The following is a 24,737-nucleotide window of genomic DNA, read 5'->3' on the forward strand; positions in this document are numbered from 1 at the left end:
CTGATCCGATTGTAACCTCAACCTCATATTCCTGTCTGCCCCCAATAACCTTTCATTCCTGTCTGCCCCCAATAACCTTTCATTCCTTTATGAATTCAGAATCTATCTAGCTCTGCCTTAAAAAAATTCTGCTTCCACTGCCTTTTGAAGGAAAGGGCTCTAGAGACTCAGCTTGTTCTTCTAGTTTTTTTCCCCCCCAAATTCACTTAAATGTTATTCTGCTGCTAAGAGATTTACGGAGCTGCTGTAGTGCATTTTGCAGGTGGGTACAAAATTCTGCCGTTGGACAGAGACGGTGGAGGGGATGCCGATTAAGCAGGCTGCTTTGTCTAGGATGGTGATTTTAAGACTGTTGGACCCACACTCCTCCAGGCAAGTGGAGGGTATGCCATCATTCTCCCGACTTGCCTGTTAAGTGATGGACAGACTTGAGTCAGTGAGCAAGTTACATAAAAACTAATTCCCAGTTTCTGGCCTCCTCTTGTAGCCATAGTATTCATACGGCTTGTCCAGTTCAGTCGATGGTAATTCCTAGGCTTTTGGGGGATCCAGAAATTGTAATGCCATTGAATATCATGGAGAGATGGTCAAATGTCAGACAATTGCCAGGCAATGTTATTTGCCCACTTGTAAGCCCAGGCCTGAATATTGTCCAGGTCTTGCTGCATGCAGGCAGGTTTTGCTTCTTAACAGTCATGCACTCGTGATCTTTTCATTGCATCTGGATTTCTACAATAGCACTATTTTGGTTGTCATACAATCACAATCTCAGGACATCTGCATGCATTCATTAGGCAGCAAGTACCCATTTGCTTCAATGATATTCTCTCCATCACCAGCTCAGAAGTAGGCTGATATATACTCCACTCCATTTGCAATTTCTCAAAGTTTAAAACCAAAAGATTTGGACTACATGCAAACTTGTACGGTTATTTTGCAAGTAACATTTGCACTGTACAAATGACAGGCAATTTTAGCAAGAGAAAGTTTAATCAGTTTCCTGATATTCAATGGCATACCCATTATCAAGCTCCTCAATATTAACTTCCTGGGAATAATTGCAAGAAAAGCTATGACTATTGTGTGTTAGATACTTGAATTCTGCAGCAACATAGAACATATAAAAACGACAGCACAATACAGGCCCTCCAGCCCACAAAGTTGTGCTGAACATGTCCCTACCTTATCGATTACTCGGCTTACCTATAACCCTCTATCTTACCAAGTTCCATGTACTTATCTAAAAGTCTCTTAAGAGACCCTATTGAATCTGCCTCCACCACCATTGCTGGCAGCCCATTCCATGCACTCACCATCCTCGGAGTGAAAAACTTACCCCTGACATCTCCTCTGTACCTACTCCCCAGCACCTTAAACCAGTGTCCTCTTGTGGCAACCATTTCAGCCCTGGGAAAAAGCCTCTAACTATCCACTCGATCAACATCTTATACACCTCTATCAGGTCACCCCTCATCCTTCGTCTCTCCAAGGAGAAAAGGCCGAGCTCACTCAACCTATCCTCATAAGGCATGCTCCCCAACCCAGGCAACATCCTTGTAAATCTCCTCTGCACCCTTTCTACGGCTTCCACATCCTTCCTGTAATGAGGCGACCAGAACTGAGCACAGTACTCCAAGTGGGGTCTGACCAGGGTCTTATATAGTTGCAACATTATCTCACTACTCCTAAACTCAATTCCTCGATTGATGAAGGCCAGTACCATACGCCTTCTTAACCACAGCCTCAACCTGCACAGCTGCTTTGAGCGTCCTTTGAACTCGGACCCCAAGATCCTTCTGATCTTCCACTCTGCCAAGAGTCCGACCATTATTATATTCCGCCATCCTATTTGACCTGCCAAAATGAACCACCTCACACTTATCTGGGTTGAACTCCATCTGCCACTTCTCCGCCCAGTCTTGCATCCTATCAATGACTCGCTGCAACTTCTGACATCCCTCCACATTATCCACAACACCTCCAACCTTTGTCATCAGCAAACTTGCCAACCCATCCCTCCACTTCCTCATCCAAGTCATTTATAAAAATCACAAAGAGCAAGGCAGAGATGGGAGGTGCACCTCCTGACTTCCCCCAAAGCCTCTCCATCACTTACAAGTCCCAAATCTGGGGTATCGTGTAACACACTTCACTTGCCTTAACACTGAGGTGATCCTGGATGGTGTAGAATATCAGTCCTGTTGAAGGACACTTCATCAACCAAGAATCCACCCCCACAACAGCAGCAGTTTGAAGCACTATTGTAATGTGCCAAGCTTCACTGGCAGCACATTCCAAATCGGCAACCTCCAACGCATGGAAGCATAGGGCAGGAAGGTGCTGGGGAACGTCATTGCCTAAGATTGGCTCTAAAACAGATTATTTTGACATGCACACTTGTTGCTGATCCTTCATCATTACTGGGTTGAAATCCTGGAACATACTGTTCCGAACACCCAACACCCTCGAGTGAAAAAGATTTACTCATGTCCCCTCTAATCCTTTTACCAATCACCTTAAATCTATGTTCTCTGATAATTGACCCCTCAACTAGGTGAAAGCAAGTTTCTTCTGTCTATCTTATCTAGGCTGCTCATAATTTTGTACACTTCAATTAGGTCACCCTTGGCCTCCTCTGTTCTAAGAGGACAGCCCTAGCCCATCTCATTTCTTCTCATAGCTGCAATTTTTAAGCCCTGAACATTATTGTAACATGTGTTTGTATTCCATTCCTTACTCACTAGAAGAAAGCATTCCACATGCTTTTTTGACCACCTTGTCCACTGGTCCTCAGATCTCTCACTTCCTCAACCGCTCAATATCTTCCCATTTATGAGTATTCCCTCCCTTGCTTTGTTTGCTGCCCCAAAATGCATTACCTTTCACTTTTCCGGATTGAATGCCATTTGCCTCTTCCCTGCCCACTCAACCAAACGTTGATATAATTCTGAGGTCGACAACTATCCTCTTCATGGCAAATTTGTGTCATCTGCAAATTTACCAATCATGCCTCCACATTTATGCCTAAATTAATATACACAAACACAAGGGCCCCAACACTGAGCCCTGTGGAACACCACTGGAAGCTGTCTCACATTTTTAAAAACATCCATCAACCACATTAAGCCTTTTGTGACTGTCATAAGCTTTCCTTTTATGCTTTATCTTAGCCTGTATGCTTCTGAATTACCAGGGAGCTCCATATTTGGCAGTAACCATATTTTCTCCTTGTGGGGACATGACTACAATGTGCATGTAAAATCTCACCTTCAAATGCCTCCCACTGATTCCTTCACTCTTACCACCTCACCCCTCAGCTTTGTAAAATTTGTCTTCACCATACTTAGAACTTTTACTCCAGTTCTTTGTGATGACACAAAATTCAACTATATCATGGTCACCATCTCCAAAATGGTCCCCCTTTGTTACTTCATTCACTTGCCCAGCTTCATTTCCTAAGACCAAACTTAGATTTGCACCATGTCCTGGCTAGAAAAGTTCACAGTTCAACAATTTCGAGCCCTGTGCCCTTCAAAACGAGACTGATCTATTCTCCAACATCCACATCAGGGAATATATTCAACCTTTACTGTTCCACCACAATTTTTGCAACTTATGAAATAAAGAAATACAATATTCAACACCTCTAGGTCTACTACTTCAATAGCACACCAAGTCAATGCACATGTTTAAAGTTAAACTTGTGCACCAGGGGTACAATTTGATAAAGCTGGGATGAACAAACTTACACATTCAAATTGGGAAAGGAAAATCTATCAGTGAGAATAGCATGCTGTTCACCTTATCCTGGTGCCTCTGTTCTTGATCTAGTAGCTGGTGCTGATGGTCAGTCTCCATTTCAGCTATTCGCGTTTGCTCTTCGATTAATGTCTTCTGTAACTCTGCATTATCAGCTTTTGCATTATTGAAATCACTCTCCAATTTACTGTGCGATACTTTACACGACACCAGCTGAAGAAAAAAAAGTTTCCCTGTTTAACAGCAAGCAATCACTACTTCAATGTTGCACGTTTTGGAGCTAATCTCTTTGGTTATTTTTAGCAAACAGAACATTTAAGAATAAAGTGTTTAAGGGTTACCAAGATGGATTATGCAAAAGTCAGAACACAAGAAAAAAAAAATCAGGAAGCAGAATATCAGAATATCCACCATGGGTTAGAAATTTAGACACTTAAATTTTGGATGTGGAGTGTGCAGAGTGTTGGGCAGATCGCTCCCCCTAACAATGAGCCCAAGACATCTTAGATACTAGTGCTTGGGCTTTATGTGTCATACGCTTTTGATGTTCAAAGAACCAGCTGTTAAAGAAATGAACAAGATTAGGCTGCTGTTAGCATTGCAAAGCTCAAAATGCGGACTCGGGTCAGAAACTGGAGAGACAGTGAGTGGCAGTGATCAGGTGGTTGAGGTGCAAATTCTTTTAAGTATAATCAAGGAGAACATTCATGCTTCTTTCAATTGTCTTAGGGCAAAACAATGCCCTGTGGAAGCAAACAGATATAGATCCCTTATCTGTTCATGCAAGAGAATCAATTTCAGGCAGAGCGCTATATGACTTTTTGCCTTTCCCAACATGGCAGGCATTGCACTTCTAGTGACAAATTTGCTTGCTCTTGTTTGCCACACTGGGGCTTAGTAGAGCCTGAACAGCAGGAGCTGCATGATCAGCTTTATTCGTTTCTCACCTCTCCCATTAGCCATTTTAGTCCACATTTAGCCTCTACAATAGTAGCAATTGTTTCCCATCGATGCTTCAACCTTTCCTCATTGTCTGCATCCATCAACTTCTGTTGAAGGTCAGCAATTTGAGCACTCCTAAAACAACAAGAACACCAAATGAATATAATAGTGTTGGCATGTACAGTTATTCAAGACAATCAAATAGCACAAAACTCCCCTTTCCTAAGAATTTATGCTTCAACAAGTCAATGACTATGGAATCCCCATTAGTGCCAGATTAACGTTTAGGCACCAGAAGAGAATATCTCAAAGTCTGACTTCACTTTTAATTTGGACTACCCAAATTCTTATCAGAGCTCCCTTAAATTGCTTAGCTTCAAAAGCCCACGGTCACAAAAATCCAGATGGTGCAATGCTGATTCAGTGCATTTGCATATATGAAAAACTAGATCAGGGAGTGTGGGGAGGGTAAGATTAAAGAAAATGGGGTTAAAAAAGAGAGACCGTCTTAATTCCACAATTTCTAGATGTCAAAATGGTATTCAATGGTCCATGGAACATGTGCCTCAAGGGCAAGATGTCAACTGGAGACTGACTAGTTATATAAAATTTGGCTCTACAGAGAGCACCATAGCTGAAACTTAGCCCTGAGCAAATGCAAAATTAAACTACCTCTGGCTATACAAGATCAGTAATTAATGTTTCATCTTAAGTGGTAACAATGCTTCCTCTCAAGTGGCAAAACTTTGAAGCACAAACCCCATGACAATGCTTATCTTAAAAAAGTCTAATATGTTACCTCTGACCACCCAAGGTGGTGCAGGTAATTATCCTTTGCCAAAGCATTTAAGGTAGCCAGGTTATATAAATCATAAATCAATACAATTTTTTAGATTTGGACTTGAGGATTTTTGTTGGTAGATTTATTCACTGCAGCAGGTGCTCCAGGAAACCCATTTCAAAGAACTAGCAAGATATCCAAATGCCCTTTTGATGGATCAAGATACATCTGCTCAAAATGGTTTGATTGAAGGAAACTTGTTGCTGTACAAAAATGATATGGGCAGCACGATGGCTGTAGTTAGCACTGCTGCCTCCCAGCATCAGGGACCTGGGCTCAATCCCTGGCTTGGGTGACTGTGTGGACTCTGCACGGGTTTCCTCCTGGTGCTCCGGTTTCCTCCCACAGTCCAAAGCTGTGTGGGTTAGGTGGATTGGCCACGCTAAATTGCCCATGTCAGGGGGACTAGCTAGGGTAAATGCATAGGTTATGGGGATAGGGCCTGGGTGGGATTGCAGGCAGTGCAGACTCAATGGGCCAAATGGCCTCCTTCTGCACTGTATAGATTCTCAGACAAAAAGTACCACTTGGAGAAATTACCAAGTTCAGTGTGTAAAAGATATTGCTAAAATTGAACGGCTGATGACAAGGTGACAGCTGACCTTTCCAACCCTACCAGAGGAAGTGAGGACTCTGCTGGCAATAACTGGAGGAAACGATGGAAGAATTTCCAAGTAATATTCATTATATATTAAATAACGCAAAGGAAAAATAAATACAAGGCTTAAATATTAGAAAACAGGATAAAAATTAAGGATTAGCCCCTTTCCCAAGAATAAGTCATAAGTTGAAGATATTAACAAGTAGCCTATATAATTTGTTGGAAACCTTTTTTGAACACTCCTGCAAAATCCATGTAATATTCAAATTTAATCTTATGCTGTATATAGATACTGTAAATATTGAAATATCAACACAGCAAGAAATGCACAGAGTGCAGTAGATTTAACTCAAAACAATGCTATATACAGTTTCCAATATTAACCCACTTTTCACTCCCCACCAACTACCTGAGTTCTATTTCTGTCTCCACACTTTCAATCTGCTTATTTAAAGATGGATCCCGCTCTGTGGTTTTCATTAGCTCAGTCAACGTAAATGTTCGGCGCTGTAAAAAAAAAGAAAACACATGGAAAATGTAGAAAGGCAGGCAGTTATACAAAGAAAAAGTCACCAACTTTAGGCAGGGCAATCAAAACAAATGGAGAAAAAAAATGTAAATACGCTGCAGGCCCTTAAGCACATCAGTTGTATCCAGTTCTTGGACACATTAATACATTCTCTTCTTAATTTGGAATAAGATATTAGATCATATAGACACTGTCCAAAAGTATACAGTTTAACACTTCGTAAGCAGAGAATGAAGATATACCACAATTATGAACCATGCTGCTAACTGAGCTTACTATACGGTTGTTCTCTTGCAGAAAGGAGGGTAGATTGGATTTGAACACAATGAGAGATTATGTTCCAAAGATGTGCAGGTTAGGTTGATTGGCCATGCTTAATTACCCTTAGGACAGGATTTTACAGCCTTGCTCAGGCAAGACCGGAAATTCCCACCCGAGGTTGAACCCTCACCCGCGCCAATTCCATGACGGGCGAGCTGGTAGAGTTCCAGCCTTGGTGTCAAGAGAATTAGCAGGGTGCATGCATGGGGCTGTGGGGATAGGGCCTGAGAGAGATTGTCAGTGCAGGCTTGATGGACCAAGTGTCCTCCTTCTGCACTGTAGGAATTCTATGATTCTATCTCATACCTTTGCAATCTTAAAAACAGAGTTCTTCATCACATCCTTCAAATTTCTGACCATGTCCAATCACAAGGATAGTGTCTATAGGAAATAAAACAAATGGGCAATCTTGTATGTCCTTTTTGCTTAGCAGCCAGTACCTACCCGGAGTTTGGATGGTGGATGATGGACTTCTTTCTTTCCTACAAGTGTGGACAACTCGCATGCCAGGATTTTCCTGTCATCCAGTAGAGAGTTCAAGTGACGACGAGCCTCCTCTATACTTACAAGTACTTCCAGTTCATTGACGAGCCAACTCTGGGACACGGAGGTAGAAGAAAACAGTTTAAGCACAAGGTATGTATGTATTAAATTAAGTGGTCATACACAGTGCACTGATCAATAATAAAGCTAATCATAATGGTTGATGTTAAAGTTCTGATCATCTAACCATAGTTGGTTGCTTCAGCATTCTCCAAGTCAATTCTGGATATCAGGAAAAGAAAGGAAATTAGGTGACAGTAGAATGGCAATGTTACTGGACTAGTAATGCAGACACCCACACTAACACTCCAGAGGCAAGAGTTCAAATTCCACAACAGTGGCTTAGGGCATTTAAATTATATGAATAAATATGGAACAAAACGCTAGTCTCATTAACAATGATGAAGGTACAGGATTGTTATAAAAATCCCTCTGGTTAACTAACAGCCTGCAGGGGAGGATATTTGCCATCCTGACCTGATCTGGCTTGCAAGTAGACATTTTCATATAACATTACCATTTATAGACTATTTGCATGTTATATTCACTGTCAAAATGTCACTTTGTGTTAACACTGTGTCAAATAAGCCATTTTGTGCTAGAAGACCATAAGAAATAGGAACAGGAGTAGGCTGCCTGGTCCCTGGAGCCTGCTCCGCCATTCAGTGGGATCATGGCTGATCTGACATTCCTCCCCTTTCCCTGCAACCCTTGCTGATCAAAAATCTATCTCAGCCTTATAAATACACAATGGCTCTGCCCCCACAACATTGTGGCAAGGAATTCCAAAGACTCTCAACCCTCAGAAGAAATTCCCCCTCATCTGAGTTTTAAATTGATGCCCCTTTATTCTGGAGACTATGCCCTCTGGTCCTAGACTCTGCCATGAGGGGAAACATCCTCTCAGCATTTATCATGTCGAGCCCTTTAAGAATCCTATATGTTTCAATGAGATCATCCCTCATTCTTTTAAATTCCAATGAATAGAGTCCCAACCTGTTTGACCTCCTCCACAGTGGGGGAAAATCAAACTAGTGAACCTTCTCTGAACTAAGAAATAAATAATACATCTTTCCTTAAAATAAGGGACCAGAACTGCTCTCAATACTCCAGATGTGGTCTCACCAGTACCTTGTACAGTTGCAGCAAGACTTCCCCACTCTTGTACTCCAACCCCCTTGAAGTAAGGACCAACATCCCATTAGCCTTCCTGATTACCTGCTGCACCCGTGTTAGCTTTGTATTTTGTGCACAAGTACCCCCAAGTCCCTTTGTGTTGCAGTTTTCCACCATTTAAATAATACTGTTCATTCTGGGAAAACAAAAGAACTTTACATTTTCCCATATTATACTCCATTTGCCAACGTTTTGCCCACTTACTTAATCCATCAATATTGCTTTGTAAACGGTTTGTATCCACTCAACTTGCCTTTTCACTTATTTGTGTCGGTATTTTACAAACCTGTACTAATTAATTACTGCATAATTAGCAGCCAGCCAGAAACAGCTGATAAAGTAGTGGACCTCAATTTACATTCTAACTGAAGAACTAATAATCAAATATAGTTATAGTAAGGCTGGGTTATACTCAAATGTTAGTACATCTAGAAGTATGAGCATACCCCGATAAGGCTCTGCCTGTGTGAACAGGTTAAATCAGATATTGTGTGCTAGATTAGCATTGCGCTGGCCTTGACCACATTTAAAATGAGATCTGAGAATGACAGTTGTGCAAAGTCAAATAAGACACCGAGCATACCTATTGTTCTTTCTGATGGGTAATGTATGCAGGTAGCTAAAACTCAATTAAAATAATTCAGCAAAATTGACCAATTACTAAATTTTAACAGACCTGAGATATTGTAATGGCATCTCCAGGGTTAAAAATGGAGATTTCCAGCGAGATATTTTAGCAGCTAGTCACTACTCAATGGTCCCAAGGCAGAATTCTGAAAAAATTGCTGTCAACTAAAGAACTTGAGGAATCTTGTAACCTCACCAGCCCAATCATGATTGAATCTGTAAAAGTCTGTCTTAAAGTGTACCCTTTTCTTTTAATAAACTTATTTTTAGCATGTACTATCCAGAGATCTGTTTTTCCCTTATTTGGTTAAAGTGTTGTCAAAATCTATCGAGAAGATTATATATATCCTACCAAAAGGCCAACAAACTTCCAATTGACTTCCAACCTACAGCATGGAGGCTGATGCTCAACTACATGCTGAAATGGTCTAGAAAGCCATTACCTCAAAAAAAAATTATTTTGTTTATATATCCAATTCAATCAAATCAAAGTCCAATTCAGAGTCTCATCAAGTGAGACATTCCTAATCCAAACTGACAAGACAGGACTCTCACCTCCTGTCTTGGGCTTGATCTTCATGATCCAAGCTGATTGGAGTATGCATTGCACCTCCTCCAAGGCTTAATCTCATTCGCATCTTAGCCGAAACGCCGAGATGCCGCTTTAAAAAATTGCTTCAAACGAAGCCACAATGTAACCTTATGACTTCAACCAAGTACAGCATGTTGATACTACGCTTGATCTTAGCCAAAAGACAGAGAAGCAAATGCTACAGGGAAAAAAAAAGAGATGCACCACCAAATACTGACCCAAGCACCATAGCAAAGGTACAATCTGCTTAAATCAACCCTGCAAAGTCCTGCTTACCACCATCTAGGGACTTGTGCCAAGGAGACAATGCCTAGCCAATTGCCTCACCTTTCTCTGAAATTATACTAGTTCTGATCTTCTCTGCCCTTTACAGTGCTTGCCTCTCACTTCAATTTCAAATACTTTCCTTTTGTTCAACAAGAAATATTCTGTCCAGTGATTAAGCCAGTTTTACAAACAATGTAAAAGCGCAAAAAAGGCTATTTTTCCAATTGGTCCATACCTGCTTTGTGCTTCACACAAACCGCACCTCCCCCTCATTCATTTAACCCAAGCAGCATGAAAATTCTAATCCTACCTTCATCTGGCTTCCCCTTCAATAATTTGTGCTATTCATTTCAACTGTCCCTCATGGCAAATCTCTAGTTTAAACCAATATCTGGACAGATAAGTTCTTCCTGAGTCTTGGGACTAATTTTGGTTATCTACCATACTCAAGACCAGGGGTCTCGAAACTACGGCCTGCAGCGGGCCACATCCGGCCCGCAGCCAGTGGGGCGGGACGGATTCCCGCTGCCGAAAACACTCCTGCATCCGGAACCCTGCCGCTGACTCAGGATCCAGCCGCAGGGACGGAAGCCACAGACTGGACATTTGCTGCCGCTCCGCACGGTGTCTGATAGACCCATGGGAATCCCCGCCCTCTTTACCGGCCTATTGTCCAATCAGAGCTGCTGTCCTGTGACTGACAGTTCATTAAACGAATCAGCAATTGAGACATCTGTTATCCAATTGCCGCTCTGCATTGACTGTGTGACAGCTGCTTTATCCAATCCGTAAGCTCCATCTGTCTGAAATGAGCGAGAACAATGACAATGATGGCGGCAATTCAGACCAATTCAGTTATGGAAGGAAAGAAAAGAAAAGTGGACAGTGAGTGCCACCTGTTTAATGAAGAATGGGGTGTAAAGTACTTCTTTGTACAAGCAGGTGATAAAGCCTTGCGTGTCATATGCAACAAAACTGTTGCAGTTTTGAAGGAGTACAATGTACGTCGGCACTATGAGACCAAACATGAACCAAGTTGTTCCCAATTCACAGGAACACAGCGTTCGGAAAAATTTGAATCAATGCAACACAGGTTGCTTTCCCAACAAGCTTTTTTTACGCAGAAGATAACTGAAAATGAAGCTTCAACCAGGGTCAGTTACAAACTAGCTTATGTGTTGGCTAAAAGAGGAAAGCCATTCACCGATGGAGATCTCATCAAAAAGTGTATAATGGAAGCAGTGGAAGAATTATGCCCAGAAAAAGCAAATCTGTTCAAAATAATCAGTCTTGCACTAAATACTGTTGCTCGTAGAATTGAGAATATAGGAAGCAATATATTTCATCAAATTGCAGACAAAGCAAGAAATTTTCAGTTGTATTCTCTCGCACCTGATGAATCGACTGATGTGTGTGACACATCACAACTCCTAGTATTCATCCATGGCGTCGACAGTGAATTTAATGTGACACAAGAATTAGCATCAGTGCATAGCGTGCACAGCACAGTAACTGGAGAAGACATCTTCAAAGAATTGCAAAAAACTGTGTTAGAATATAACCTGGAGTGGAATAAACTGCAATGCGTGACAATTGATAAAGGAAAGAACATGTCTGGGGTGAAGAAAGGTTTGGTTGGACAAATCACAAAAGCTTGAGGTTGGTGGATTCTCAAAGTCCATGTTTCTGCATTGCATTATCCATCAACAAGCATTGTACGGAAAATATGTGGATATGTCTTGCGTTCTGAACCCTGTTGTTTCAACAGTGAATTTCATTCGATCTCACGGACTTAATCATCGCCGGTTTTGTGATTTTCTGAAAGAAACTGATTCAGAGTTCGGTGACTTGCCTTATTATACAGCAGTTCAATGGCTTAGTTGTGGAAAGGTTCTATCACGGTTCTTTCAGCTCAGAGAGGAAATTGATTCCTTTCTCAGAGAAGAATCGACCCGAACCTACTTTTATTAAACACTGACTGGCTTTGGAAATTGGCATTTTTTGCAGACGTGACAGGCCATATGAATCAATTGAATCTGAAGTTGCAAGGTGAAACAAATTTGATTTGTGATCTATTCGCGCATGTCAAGGCATTCAGGGCAAAACTGATGCTATTTCAAGGACAGCTGAAAGTTCATAACTTGGTTCATTTTCCATGTTGTGAAAAATTTCATAAAGTGAAGCAGAATTTCCTTCTTCATTTGCAACAGAAATCATTAAGGACTTAAAAACAATTTCAAGAACGATTTTCTGATCTTGATGGAAACACAGATGAAATAAAGCTGTTTCAAAATCCATTTGACTGCAATGTTGAAACACTCTCAAGTCAGTTTCAAATGGAAATTATTGATCACCAATCAGATGACATGCTGAAAGACAAGTATAAAGAAGGAGGAAATCTGATCCAATTTTACAAATCTTTGCAACCTGAGCAGTTTCCAAATTTGAAGCGATTTGCTTGTGGATTTGGATCAGTTTTTGGTACAACGTAATGTGTGAACAAACATTTCCAAAAATGAAGTATGTCAAGTCCAAATATGGAGCAAATTTATATGAGCATTTGAAGTCCATTCTAATAATTGGCTCCTCAAGCTTGAAACCTCAGTTCAGCAATATTTTGAAATTAAAAAAGCAGTTCCATCATTCCCATTAATCTTGTGCAAAACTTCATGATTTGTTGGTTACGATTGAAAACTCCAATTGCCAGAATTGTGTAGAAAGGTGCAGAATGAATTTATTTTTGTTTGACCTTTATTAATGGTTCAAGTTTATTTTGAATTTCTTTGCTTTGTTTTACTGAAGTTCTTTCTTGGGGCATGTTTATTTTTCTTATTGTGTGCCACAAAATTGGGCAAATTCTCATTTCAAGTAAACATTTGTAAAATTTCAGTAAATAAAATTAATTAAAAAATGAATAGCCTGCTTTTCTCATCTGCAGTTAAGTAATTGATTATTCTGTCAGAGCATTTGCTAATGCTTGACATTTTTACTCATTATATATCATTTCTCAGTGTAAGCACGGCATTGTTTCTTTGTAATTGTCACATTTCCCTTTTGTTCGGAATCATATCATGCTGATTACAAAGATGATCCAAATAAAACTTATTCATTCATTTACATTTTATTCATTCATTTATAAAACTAATTTTTTTCCTTTGGCCCCCGAAAATGTAAAATATACGATGTGGCCCTTGTACTGAAAAGTTTGGAGACCCCTGCTCAAGACTAACAAGTTAACTGTGTTCTCTTGTCCAGAAAAAGTGCCTCTGTTCAATCTTTGCTGACGAGCATCATGATTGCAAAGTTTTTTGCACCTTCTCCGGTGCCTTTCCAACCAGAACTGCTCGCAGCAGCCAAATTTGTAGCGCCAAAGGACAAGTTTTAGATCCAAGATTATACAAAGTATTCAGGCAAATTGATATGAAATTAGGCTAACTATTGTCATTTTCCCTACAGTTACTCCTTATCCCTAACAATGTTAACTCTTAGCTTGGGTGAAGTTCCATTATCAACGATCACTATTTCAAGTGATTCTCCCCTACACACTAGTAGTTGTAAACCTGCAGCAAATGATAGCAGGCTACTTAACAATTGGGAAGATTTACAGACAATCTCAAATGCTGCACATTCGACATCAGGATAGTTAGCCCTAACCCAGGATGCCCCATTCCTACAGCCTTCCATCTTAAAACTCATGACAGATCCAAGATCTCCTGTAATAATGCAATTGGTTAAAACAGCAGTTCTCAAAGAAGTTTGCTGCTCAGGACCAAGTAAAGTGAGACATGCATAGTCTTCTCAAATACTACCTCGAACTCAACTACATTACGGTCACTACTAGATAACACCACATCCTTAGGGTTTCATCTAAATCTGGTTCATTGCTCATTTGTCAAATACAATATGGCCTGCCCCTTGCTGATTCTAGGGCATGTTGTTGCAAAACTCTATCCCAAACAATTTACTGTCACATTTCAGAAAGGTAATCTACGAAAATTAATATCTCAATAAAACCACATCAGCTTTACTACATGCTTCTCTAGACTTCATTTATACATTCTAGCGCTAACTCCTTGGCCAGAATTTTACCAGCACGCACACCCCGGAATTGGGATGGGCACGGCTCGCAGAACGGAATTCTCCATTGGCCTCAGGCAGGATTTTACAAGCCTTGCCAGAGGTCGTAAATACCAGCCGTAGTCTCAAATTAGTCCCTGCTACTTGTTTACCTCCTGTTATACCTCTAACCACTGAAGTGATTGTAATATCAATCAACACCTCCCCTACCATTTTCCCTCTTTCCTAAAGGATCCCACTTGATCATTTGGAATAATGGCCTTGTTCAATGCATTCTAAATAATAATTACTGCTATAATGAATGAGGGGTTAAAACACATTTTTCTTTGATTTATAGAAAACTACAGCACCAAGCCAAAAGGCAACAGAACAAAATGCATGCCAACTGCAAAATGAACTAAGCATGAAATTGTTTGGAGCTGCAGCATAGGGCCTATAAACAGAAAGTGAGAACAATGACAGGTTTCAAAAGCATGCCCTTAATGCTTTAACCATGTGAAAGTAATGAGAAATAGGAACAGGAATAGACCATAGACCATCAAGTTTGCTCTGCCACTCATCACAATCATGGCTGATCTTCAGCTTCAATTCCATTTTCTCACACATTCCTCATATCTCTAGAGTCCATGAGACAAAAAAAAATTTCAATCAATATCCACAACCCTTCATGGTAAAGAATTCCAAAGATACACAACCTCGAGTGAGTGAAGAAATTTCTCTTGGTCTCTGTCCAAATTGACCAATCCCTTATGCTAAAACTGTATTCCAGATTCTCAAGCCAGGGGAAACCATCTCTCTGACTACCCTGACAAGCCACTTCAGAATTGTGTATATGTTTCAATGAGATCGCTGTAGTACAAGGATATCTGGCATAGCAAGGACTAGTGCAGCACTGGGAACCAGTACTGCTCACCGTAAGATGTAATGGAACAAGACCAGATACTAGAGCAAGTTGTGGACTGGACAGAGAACAGTTTAGAAGGAAGCATGCAGTTAGCTCATAACTATGTACATATATTCAGGATATAGCCCAAGCTGTGTCATCAACAAACATTCAATGTTCAAACATACAAAGCTCTGAACATACACAATCATTTGGATTTTTCTAAACTCCAGAGAATATAGACCCAATTTACTCAGGTTGAGTGTACCCCCCTCAATCAAAAGACCGATGTAATGAATCTTTGCAGCATCTTTTCCAATGCAAGTACATCCTTCCTTAAATATGGAAATAAAATTGTTCCTAGTATTCCAATAGTGGCCCCATGGTGCTGTATAATTGTAGCAAAATTTCTTTGTTCTAGTATGCCAATCCCCTTGCAATGAAAGCAAATGTACAAGTTGCCTTCTTAATTTCTTGCTGCAGCTGTATGCAAACTTTGCCTTGTGCAAGCATGTTCCTCCGAACATCAACATTTTCAGGTTTCACACATTTAAAAAATATTCCTCTTTTCTATTCTTACAATCAGCGATTAACCTCGTGTTTCCCTGCATCATGCTTTGCTACTTTGTTGATCTGTCTATATCTCTTTGCAGCCTCTTTTTCCTTCTATAAGTTTAACATTTCCACTCAACTTTATATCAAACTTAAGATTCTGTCTTTGTCCCAGGTTTGTAAATATCCGAGACTCCAGCACTGATCTCTGCAGCACTCCACCCGTCACAGTCTGTCAGCTTCAAATATCTCCTTTTCCCTACTCTTTGCTTCTTGTTCATTAACCAGTCCTCTATCTATGCAAACATATTACACCAATTCTGTAGGGGAGACGATGATCTAGTGGTAATCTGGAAACTCAGCTAATGTCTTGGGGACCCGGGTTCGAATCCTGCCCTGGCAGCAGCTGGTGGAATTTGAATTCAATAAAAGAATATCTAGAATTAAGAATCTACTGCTGACCATTGGAACCATTGTTGATTGTCAGAAAAATCCATCTTGTTCACTGATGTCTTTTAGGGAAGGAAACCTTCTGTCCTTACCTGGTCTGGCCTACATGTGATGCCAGAGCCACAGCAATGTGGTTGACACAACTGCCCCCTGAAATGGTCTGGCACGCCACTCAGTTGTATCAGCATTTCAAGAAAGCAGCTCACCAAAACCTTTAAGGGTATGGGCAATAAATACTGGCCAGTCAGCGACACCAATGTCCCACGAATGAATTTTTTTAAAAATGGGTGTGTGGTACCCGATCAAATGCCTTTTGGAAATCCAAATCTACTGGTTCCCTTTTATCTACCCTACTAATGAGATCCTCAAAAAAACTACAACTAATATGCATTTCAAACATGATTTTCCTCACAAGATCATATTAACTTTATCTGACCATACTATTTTTAAGTGCATTGTTAAGACTGCCTTATTAAATTGATCCTGGCACTTCCCAACTACTGCAGTTGGGTTGCCTAGCTTGCAGTTCAGTTTTCTCTTTCCCTTCCTTCTGGAATAGTCGTGTTACATTTACTAACGTTCAATCTGTTGGCGTTATTCATGAATCAACAATATTTTAGAAAATCGGCCAGCTCTCCATTATCTTTGCAGCCAACGCTTTTAGAACACTGGGGTGCAGGCCATCAGATCCTGAGATTCAAGTCCCTTAAGTTTCTTTAATGTTTTCTCAACTGATATTAATTCCCTTAATTGCCTCACTTTTTAGTCCCTAGATTACCTGCTATTTCTCATCTGTAACTTATGTCTTCTATTGTGAAGACAAGCACAAAATATTGCAATAATTTCATGTCCCTACCATTTCCTCAGTCTCCTCAATAATTTCTCCAGTCTCTGCTTTGAAGAGATCAATGTTTACATTTTGTATCCCTAGCTAGTTACTCATTGTATTTCCCCTTCCTAATCAACTTTTTGCTGGTTCTTTGCTGTTTCTAAAAGAGGCAAATCCATAGACGATGCTTTGCAACATCAGCATTATAATCATTGCACCTGTACTCTAGCAGCAGTCCCTTCCATTCCTCTATTAGAATCCTTGCGTTTTTCAACAGCATCTTTCTGTTTCTGAAGTGCATCACGCAAGCGCTTGTTAGCAGCAGCTGCCTGGGAGGAGAAAGGAAAGAAGCCGTAGTACATAGTAACTCAGTAACTAATTTCAGAGGAATAAATGCAAAAAGTGCCATCACTGACTGCTTAGGAACCTTTACTTCTAATCTTTCCTCACACTAAATCTAATTTTTTTCTCATTAGCAAATTTTAAATACTCAACTTCATAGTTAATGCAGTATTTAAAAGGATGACATTATAATTCCTTCTTTACTGTTCCTACTCAGCAATTACACAATTGGTCGCAGACATGTCTGTTGTGGGGGCTTAACATGAAAGGAATGCACTCTAAAGCAATGCTTCCCAAACAGGTTTTTCTCCCCAGTGTGAACTCACATTAATGCCACAGACTTTATGTGACCACAGAGTCAAAGGTTGGGTGGGTAGGGCAACCGGAGCATTCCATAGCTGCCTCAGACCTCGCGACCCCAAAATCTTGTCTGTGGGGTTGCGACCCACAATTTGGGAAGCCCGACTCCAGAGACAATAGTAACCAGAATCTCTTTCATAATGCTGGCACAGACACGATAAACCATAGGGCCTCTTTCTGTGTTGTAAAACTGACGCCATATAGTTATTTCCCCTGGTGGTAGAGTAGAGGACTGGAAGGCATAATTGCAGTAAGAGGTTGCCCATTTAAGACAGAGATGAGGAAGAACTTTTTTGTCCCAGAGGATAGTGAATCTGTGGAATTCTTTACTGCAGAGGGCTGTAGAGGTTGGATTATTATGCGATATACAGATTTTTAATCAGCAAGAGAATCAAAAGTTATGTGGATAAGACATAGAAAGTGGAGTGAGGATTATCACATCAGATCAGTCATAATCTCATTGGGCGGCACGGTGGCACAGTGGTTAGCTGCCTCAGCCCCAGGTTCGATTCCCAGTTTGAGTCAGTCTTTGTGGAGTCTGTACGGGTTTCTTCCGGGTGCTCCGGTTTCCTCTCAAGACCGAATGATGGGCTGGTTAGGTGCATTGGCCATGCTAAATTCTCCCTCAGTGTACCTGAATAGGCACCAGAGTGTGGCAACTAGAGGATTTTCACAGTAACTACAGTGCAGTGTTAATGTAAGCCCATTTGTGACACTAATAAACAAACTTTAAAAAGTTTAAACTTTGAATCAAAGCAGACTCGATGGGCTGAATGGCCTACTTCTGCTCCTATGTTTATGGTCTCTATGATTACTCCCACTTTGGAGATTTTAGAAAAAGAAACCCAAGCAAAGCCTGGGTACAAATCTGTGAAAACAAACTGTCTGCAGTGATCAAGGGCACCAGAGGACAAATGCAGCTGGGATGAGAGATGAAGGGTGAACGAAATAAACTTGCCCATTCTTTGGACATTTCAAAATACTTTACAGCAAACATTCACTAATGACATGCAGCTGCATATTCTGCAGACAAATGCAGCAGGCAACTAAACAGTGAGTGATACAAGGAGCTAACTTAACAGTTTTAAATGCTGTTAGCTTGGGGGTGAATGCTGATCAGAACAGATCAACACCTTTTCCTTCTTCATTAGATCTCTGAGCTAGGAAACTTGAACCTTCACTAAATGTATCAGCCTAAAGACATGCAACACTCCTGCACCACAGTCCTGGAGTGGGACTTAAACTACAACAGCAAACGCGAAACTAATTGACCAAATCAACACTATTAAACTTTAAAAATTAATACTTGAATGCTATATATTTCTATACTGAAGAGAATTTGGGTCCCCTAACTCTACCGTTACAACTGCGATGCGAAGTACATGATAAAAAGTTGTCCAAGCTCACCTCTTCAGTCTTGCGCCTCAATACATTTGCTTGCTGTTTATAGCTGCGTTCTAGTTTCAGCAGCTCATATTGTCTTTTTCGATCCTGAGGGAAAAAAATGTTTAGTGGATTATTTCCATCCAGGATCAATGAATATAGGTGCCACTCTGGGGCAGGAATCTATTAGAAGGTGTAATGTCTGGAGATTGCACCCATGCACTGCGCCACCTTTAAACAGGTCAGGAATTCCCGGCTTGGGTCACTCTGTGTGGAGTTTGCACATTCTCCTCATGTCTGCGTGGGTTTCCTCCGGGTGCTCCGGTTTCCTCCCACAGTCCAAAGATGTGCAGGTTAGGTTGATTGGCTGTGCTAAAAATTGCCACTTAGCGTCCTGGGATGCGTAGATTAGCGGGTAAAATATGTAGGGATATGGGGGTAGGGCCTGGGTGGGACTGTGGTCGGTGCAGACTCGATGGGCCGAATGGCCTCTTTCTGTACTGTAGGATTTCTATGATTTCTATGAAACTTTAAATATTGCAAGATATTTTCCAAATTTGTAAAGACGAGATTAGCAAAAGTAAATTTGGTTTCCTTAGAGATAGAGAAATAATGGTTAGTATAGAGAACAATATACTTGATCAAAGCACTGCTGCCTCACAGCGGCAGGGACCCAAGTTCAATTCCCAGCATGGGTCTGTGCGGAGTCTGCACATTCTCCTAGTGTCTGTGTGGGTTTCTTCCAGGTGTTCCAGTTTCCCCTCTCAGTTTGAAAGATGTGCTGGGTATGTGTATTGGCTATGCTAAATTCTCCTTCACGCATCCAAACAGGTGCCAGAATGAGGCGACTAAGGGATTTTCACAGTAACTTCATTGCAGTGTTAATGTAAGCCTACTTGTGACACTAATACATAAGCTTTAAAACTTCATAATAGAGACAAGAGAGCATAATGGAAACCAACAAAATTATTAAATTTAGTTCTTAATGGTGATAAAAAGTGGTAGAGAAATTAATAGGGCTAAAACTACCAAATTCCCGTGACTGGATTACCCTTCACCCTCTGATTTTAAAATATATGGCTGCAGGGATAATAGATACTTTGGTTTTGATCTTCCAGAATGGTCCCTGTGGACTGGAAAGTAGCAAGTGTAACCTCATTATCAAGGAAGCAGGGAGAAAACAAACCCAATAGGCCAGATGGGATCAATAGAAGGAAGATGCTAGAATCTATTCAGGATGTGGCAACAGGGCATTTGGGGGGGCGGGGGGGGGAAATCACAGTCAGAAAAAAATCCAGGAAATTGCATTTGAAAAATATGTAGAGTTTTGAGGGAGTAGCAAACAGAGTAACTAAAAAAAACCAGTGGATGCATTACCCACTAACTTAACCTTTGGCTGTGTCTTCCTCAACTTAATTTCCTACATTGTAATGTATCCAGGCTTGATAACAATTCCTGCCTCTTCATCTGACTCATTAACGTACATTGTAAATAGCTGAAGGCCTAAATACTGATGTAGTAACGATCAAACAAGATCTTTTGAGAAACAAAATGAGAACAGATGGAATCGGGGATATTAGTATGGATTGACAGCTGGCTAATTGACAAAAATCAATAACAAAATGATTCATTTTCAGCTTCGCAGTGTACAATAAGTGGAGTACTGCAGGTATCAGTACTTAAGCCTCAGCTATTTACAATCTACATCAATGAGTTAGAGGAAGGGACCAATATTTTGTATCGTTAGTAAACTTGGATACATTACAAAATAGGAAATTAAGTTGCGAGGAGGACAAAATAGGTTAAGTCGGTAACACCAGTTGGCAGATGGGATATGTTGTGGGGAAATGCAAGGTTACTCACTTTGCTAGAAGGAATGGAAGAGCTTTATTTTTTTAAAGATCCGCATGGGACTAATATTGATATTCAGAGGAACTGAACACCGATGTACACAACTTACAGATCATATGTTAGCAGAACAAAAAATTAGGAAATGTATTCCAACCCTTCTGCAAAAATAAACAACAACAAGTAGTAAGGAATTATTGCAATTCTATAGGATTTTGGTGATACAACACCACAAATACTATGCATGGTTTTGGTTTTCTCAACCAAGGATATACTTGCTATTGTACAGGTGCCACAAAGATTCACTATATCGATTCCAGAATAGGGCCTATATTTCTCAGCATTTAGAAAATGAGGGGTGATCGCATTGAAACAAATAGTATCTGCCCTGTCATAAGGACTGAGACGTGGAGAAGTTTCTTCACTCATATGGAATTCTTTACCCAAGGTGGCTAAGTATATTCAACACTGAAATTAATAGTTTTGGGGCACATGGGAAAAATCAAATGATGTGGGGCTCAGTCAGTCAGTGGGTTTGATGCAGAAGTTCAGCCACTGCCTTATTGAATGGAACAAAGTGCTGGTTGCTGTGATAGACATTTTAAAAAGTACTTCTAGCACGAAAATCACAAATGTTCAATTTAACCAAACCCTAGCTATCATGAATAGTAGCCTCACTTTCTCTTTAAGTTGCAAAACTTCCTTGTCTTTTTCGGCTTTCCATTTACGAGACTTCTCGGTTTCCTCTTTCATTTGTCGCATCAGTTGAACTCGCTGATACTTTAGTGCCTGCAAGAGAAAAGGCCAGTGTAGGTGTCATCCTTCAAAAAGATCCTTGGAAGAATTGAAGATACATACATAGTATAACAGATTTGGTCAAGGTTCGGTTTATTTTAGGAACTCAGCAAATTGTCAACATTGACAAAATGCACTGGAAATAAGCTAAATTGTAGTAGTTGTTTCTACTTCGAACAGTGCTGAAATTGTCTTATGAAGGATGAGAAAGAAGCAACAAGCCAAATTATGGAAATTGTAATTTGTTTCAAATGAGAAAATTCATGTCTACTGCATACATCAAACAGGAGGTTGCACTGCACCTGAATTTCGTGATTCAATTTTTCAACAGTCCCTTCAGTCCTCTCTTTGAATTTCAGCATTTTCGACTGTTCCATCAACTTCTTTTTAAGATTTGTCAATTCAGCTTCCAACTCCTGCAGACGCTTCCGTCGGCGCTCACTGACCCTGTGAACATACATTAGAGAGCTAAATAAAGTCTGTAATTTATTTCATTTAGTAACTGGATTCAGAATGCACGTTATTTGCTCTCAAAGCAGCACATATGCAAATACCACCTCAAAGCACAACCTAGTCCCCTTTGAACAATTAACGTTTATTTACAGCATAAAGTGATGGTGTCCTTCTCTCAATGCATGGGGAACCTTTGATCAGTTGCCATAGTTTATTAAAAATATGCCCTTACACAATTCATGAATATGACAAGTTGCCATAGACTGAATAATTTTTTCAAATAAACACTGCACAACTTCAGATCAATACATACATTATAAAATCAACTAACTCATCTAGATTAGCCATGATGTGGAGTTGCCGGTGTTGGACTGGGGTAGGCATAGTAAGTAGTCTCACAACACCAGGTTAAAATCCAACAGGTTTATTTGGTAGCATGAGCTTTCGGACCGTTGCCCCTTCAGGCTCACCTGATGAAGGGGCAATGCTCCAAAATCTCATGCTACCAAATAAACCTGTTGGACTTTAACCTGGTGTTAAGGCTACTTACTGTCATCTAGATTAGAAGAGTTGGTGGCATAGTGGTATTGCAATCCAAAGGCCCAGGGTAATGCTCTGGGAACCCAGGTTCGAATTTGAATTCAATATAAAACGAAATCAGGAATTAAAAGTTTAATAATGACCAGAAACCATTGTTAATTGTCGTAAAAGCTCATCTGGTTCTCTAATGTCCTTTGGGGAAAGGAACTTGCTATCCTTCTTGTGACTGGAGGGCAACTGCCAGGTGGTGTTCCCAGGTATCTGCTGCTCTGGTCCTTCTAGATGTTAACAGTTGTGGGTTTAGAAATTGCTGTTCAAGAAGCCTTGGTGAATTCTCTGCAGATGGTACACACTGCAACCACTGTTCGTCAGTGGCAGAGGGATTAAATATTTTGTCCTCAACTGTGTCGAGCTTCTCGAGTGTTGCTTGAAGTTGCACTCATCCAGGCTAGTGGAGTATTCCATTACACTCCTGACTTGTGCCTTGTAAATGATGGACAGGCTTTGGGGACTCAGGAGAAGGGAAGTTACTCACTGCAGGATTTGTAGCTTACCTAGAATATATTTATTAAAGGCCATGTGGAATGGGAGTTGAAGTTACAATCATATCAGCATGATCTTATTAAAAGGGCAGCACTGTGACGCAGTGGTTAGCACTGCTGCCTCACAGCGCCAGGGACTCTGGTTCAATTCCTGTCTCGGGTCACTGACTGTGTGGAGTTTGCACATTCTCCCTGTGTCTGCATGGACTTCTCTGGGTGCTCTGGTTTCCTCCCACAGTCCGAAGACGTGCAGGTTAGGTTGATTGGCCATGCTAATTTGCCCGTCAGGGGGATTAGCAGGGTAAATGAGGGTTACGGGAATAGGGCCTGGGTGGAATTGCAGCCAGTGCAGACTCAATGGGCCAAATGTCCTCCTTCTGTACTGTAGGGATTCTAAATGGCATTTAGTGGCCTACTCATGATCCTAATTTGTATGTTCACATGCCCACTAGTTAGAGCCTGCCAACTTGAAAAATGTCCCAATTATCCCTACACTTAATTAGCCAGTCATCCGTCAATGTTTATATTACCAGCTGCTCCATGTGTCCTTGTCTTGTGTATTAACCTCAAATACCTTTTGGAAATCCAAACATACTAATTACCACTCCCTTTATCAAATTTGGGCTTTTATTCGGATTTACTCATTAAAGTTGCCTGATCTAAAGTAGCTTCATCTTTAGTTGGTTCCCCAAAATACCGATCAAGGAAACTGCTGCAAAAGCATCCTACAAACTCTTCCAGGCCACATACAAATTGGATATATCAAATTGGCAAAGGAAGATTTAACTCTGCCTGACTACTATATTGCTTTCGTTACAAGCTCAGAAAATCTTATTTAATGCTCTGTTCACCAGTAAAAGTCTAAAAAAAAGCTACTCCCACCAATATTTTCTCATCCTTGTCATCCCTAATCCAGTATTGAAAATGTAGTCATTATAGAATCCCTACAGCGCAGGAGGTCATTCAGCCCACCGAGTCTACCCCAACAACAATCCCACCAAGGCCCTCTCACATTTACCCTGCTAATCCCCTGGCACTAAAGGTCAATTTAGCATGGTCAATCAACCTAAACTGCACAGCTTTGGAGTATGGGAGGAAACCAGAGCACCCAGAGGAAACCTATGCAGACACAGGGAGAATCAAGCCTGCAACCCTGGTGCTGTGAGACAGCAGTGCTAACCACTGCCACCATGCTGCTCTTAGCAGCAGGATATTTAGAACAATCAGCTAGTCAACATGGACTTGTAGAAAGGAAATTGTTTGACAAATTTAGAGCTCTTCGAGGATGCAACAAAAAAGATGGACAAAATGGACCTAGTTGGTTTAGTGTATTTGGATCTTCAATGGCATTCAATAAAAGGGGTCACAAAATGTACTACATGACACCAATCATAATGAGGGTGGTGGGAGGGCACTAACAGGAAACACAGTCAAAATAAATGGCTCATTTTCAGGTTCGCAATCTGTGACTAGTGGACTGCTGCT

At 40.7% G+C, this 24,737-nt stretch overlaps 1 protein-coding gene across 2 annotated transcripts in view; it reads right to left on the reverse strand.

Annotated features, from left to right (window-relative positions):
- Nucleotides 1-24,737, reverse strand: part of kif4 (kinesin family member 4) — a 76,382-nt gene that overhangs the window by 18,892 nt on the left and 32,753 nt on the right. For both annotated transcript variants that reach the window (XM_078211435.1, XM_078211434.1), the window contains exons 17-24: nt 22,020-22,164; nt 21,601-21,711; nt 19,099-19,182; nt 17,208-17,318; nt 7,438-7,590; nt 6,553-6,650; nt 4,707-4,836; nt 3,802-3,972 (exon numbers count right to left, since the gene is read on the reverse strand). In XM_078211435.1, the coding sequence (XP_078067561.1) occupies nt 3,802-3,972; nt 4,707-4,836; nt 6,553-6,650; nt 7,438-7,590; nt 17,208-17,318; nt 19,099-19,182; nt 21,601-21,711; nt 22,020-22,164 (1,003 nt within the window). The remainder of the gene's footprint in view (nt 1-3,801; nt 3,973-4,706; nt 4,837-6,552; nt 6,651-7,437; nt 7,591-17,207; nt 17,319-19,098; nt 19,183-21,600; nt 21,712-22,019; nt 22,165-24,737) is intronic.

This window comes from Mustelus asterias, chromosome 4 (assembly GCF_964213995.1).
Source record: "Mustelus asterias chromosome 4, sMusAst1.hap1.1, whole genome shotgun sequence".
Taxonomy (NCBI): domain Eukaryota; kingdom Metazoa; phylum Chordata; class Chondrichthyes; order Carcharhiniformes; family Triakidae; genus Mustelus; species Mustelus asterias.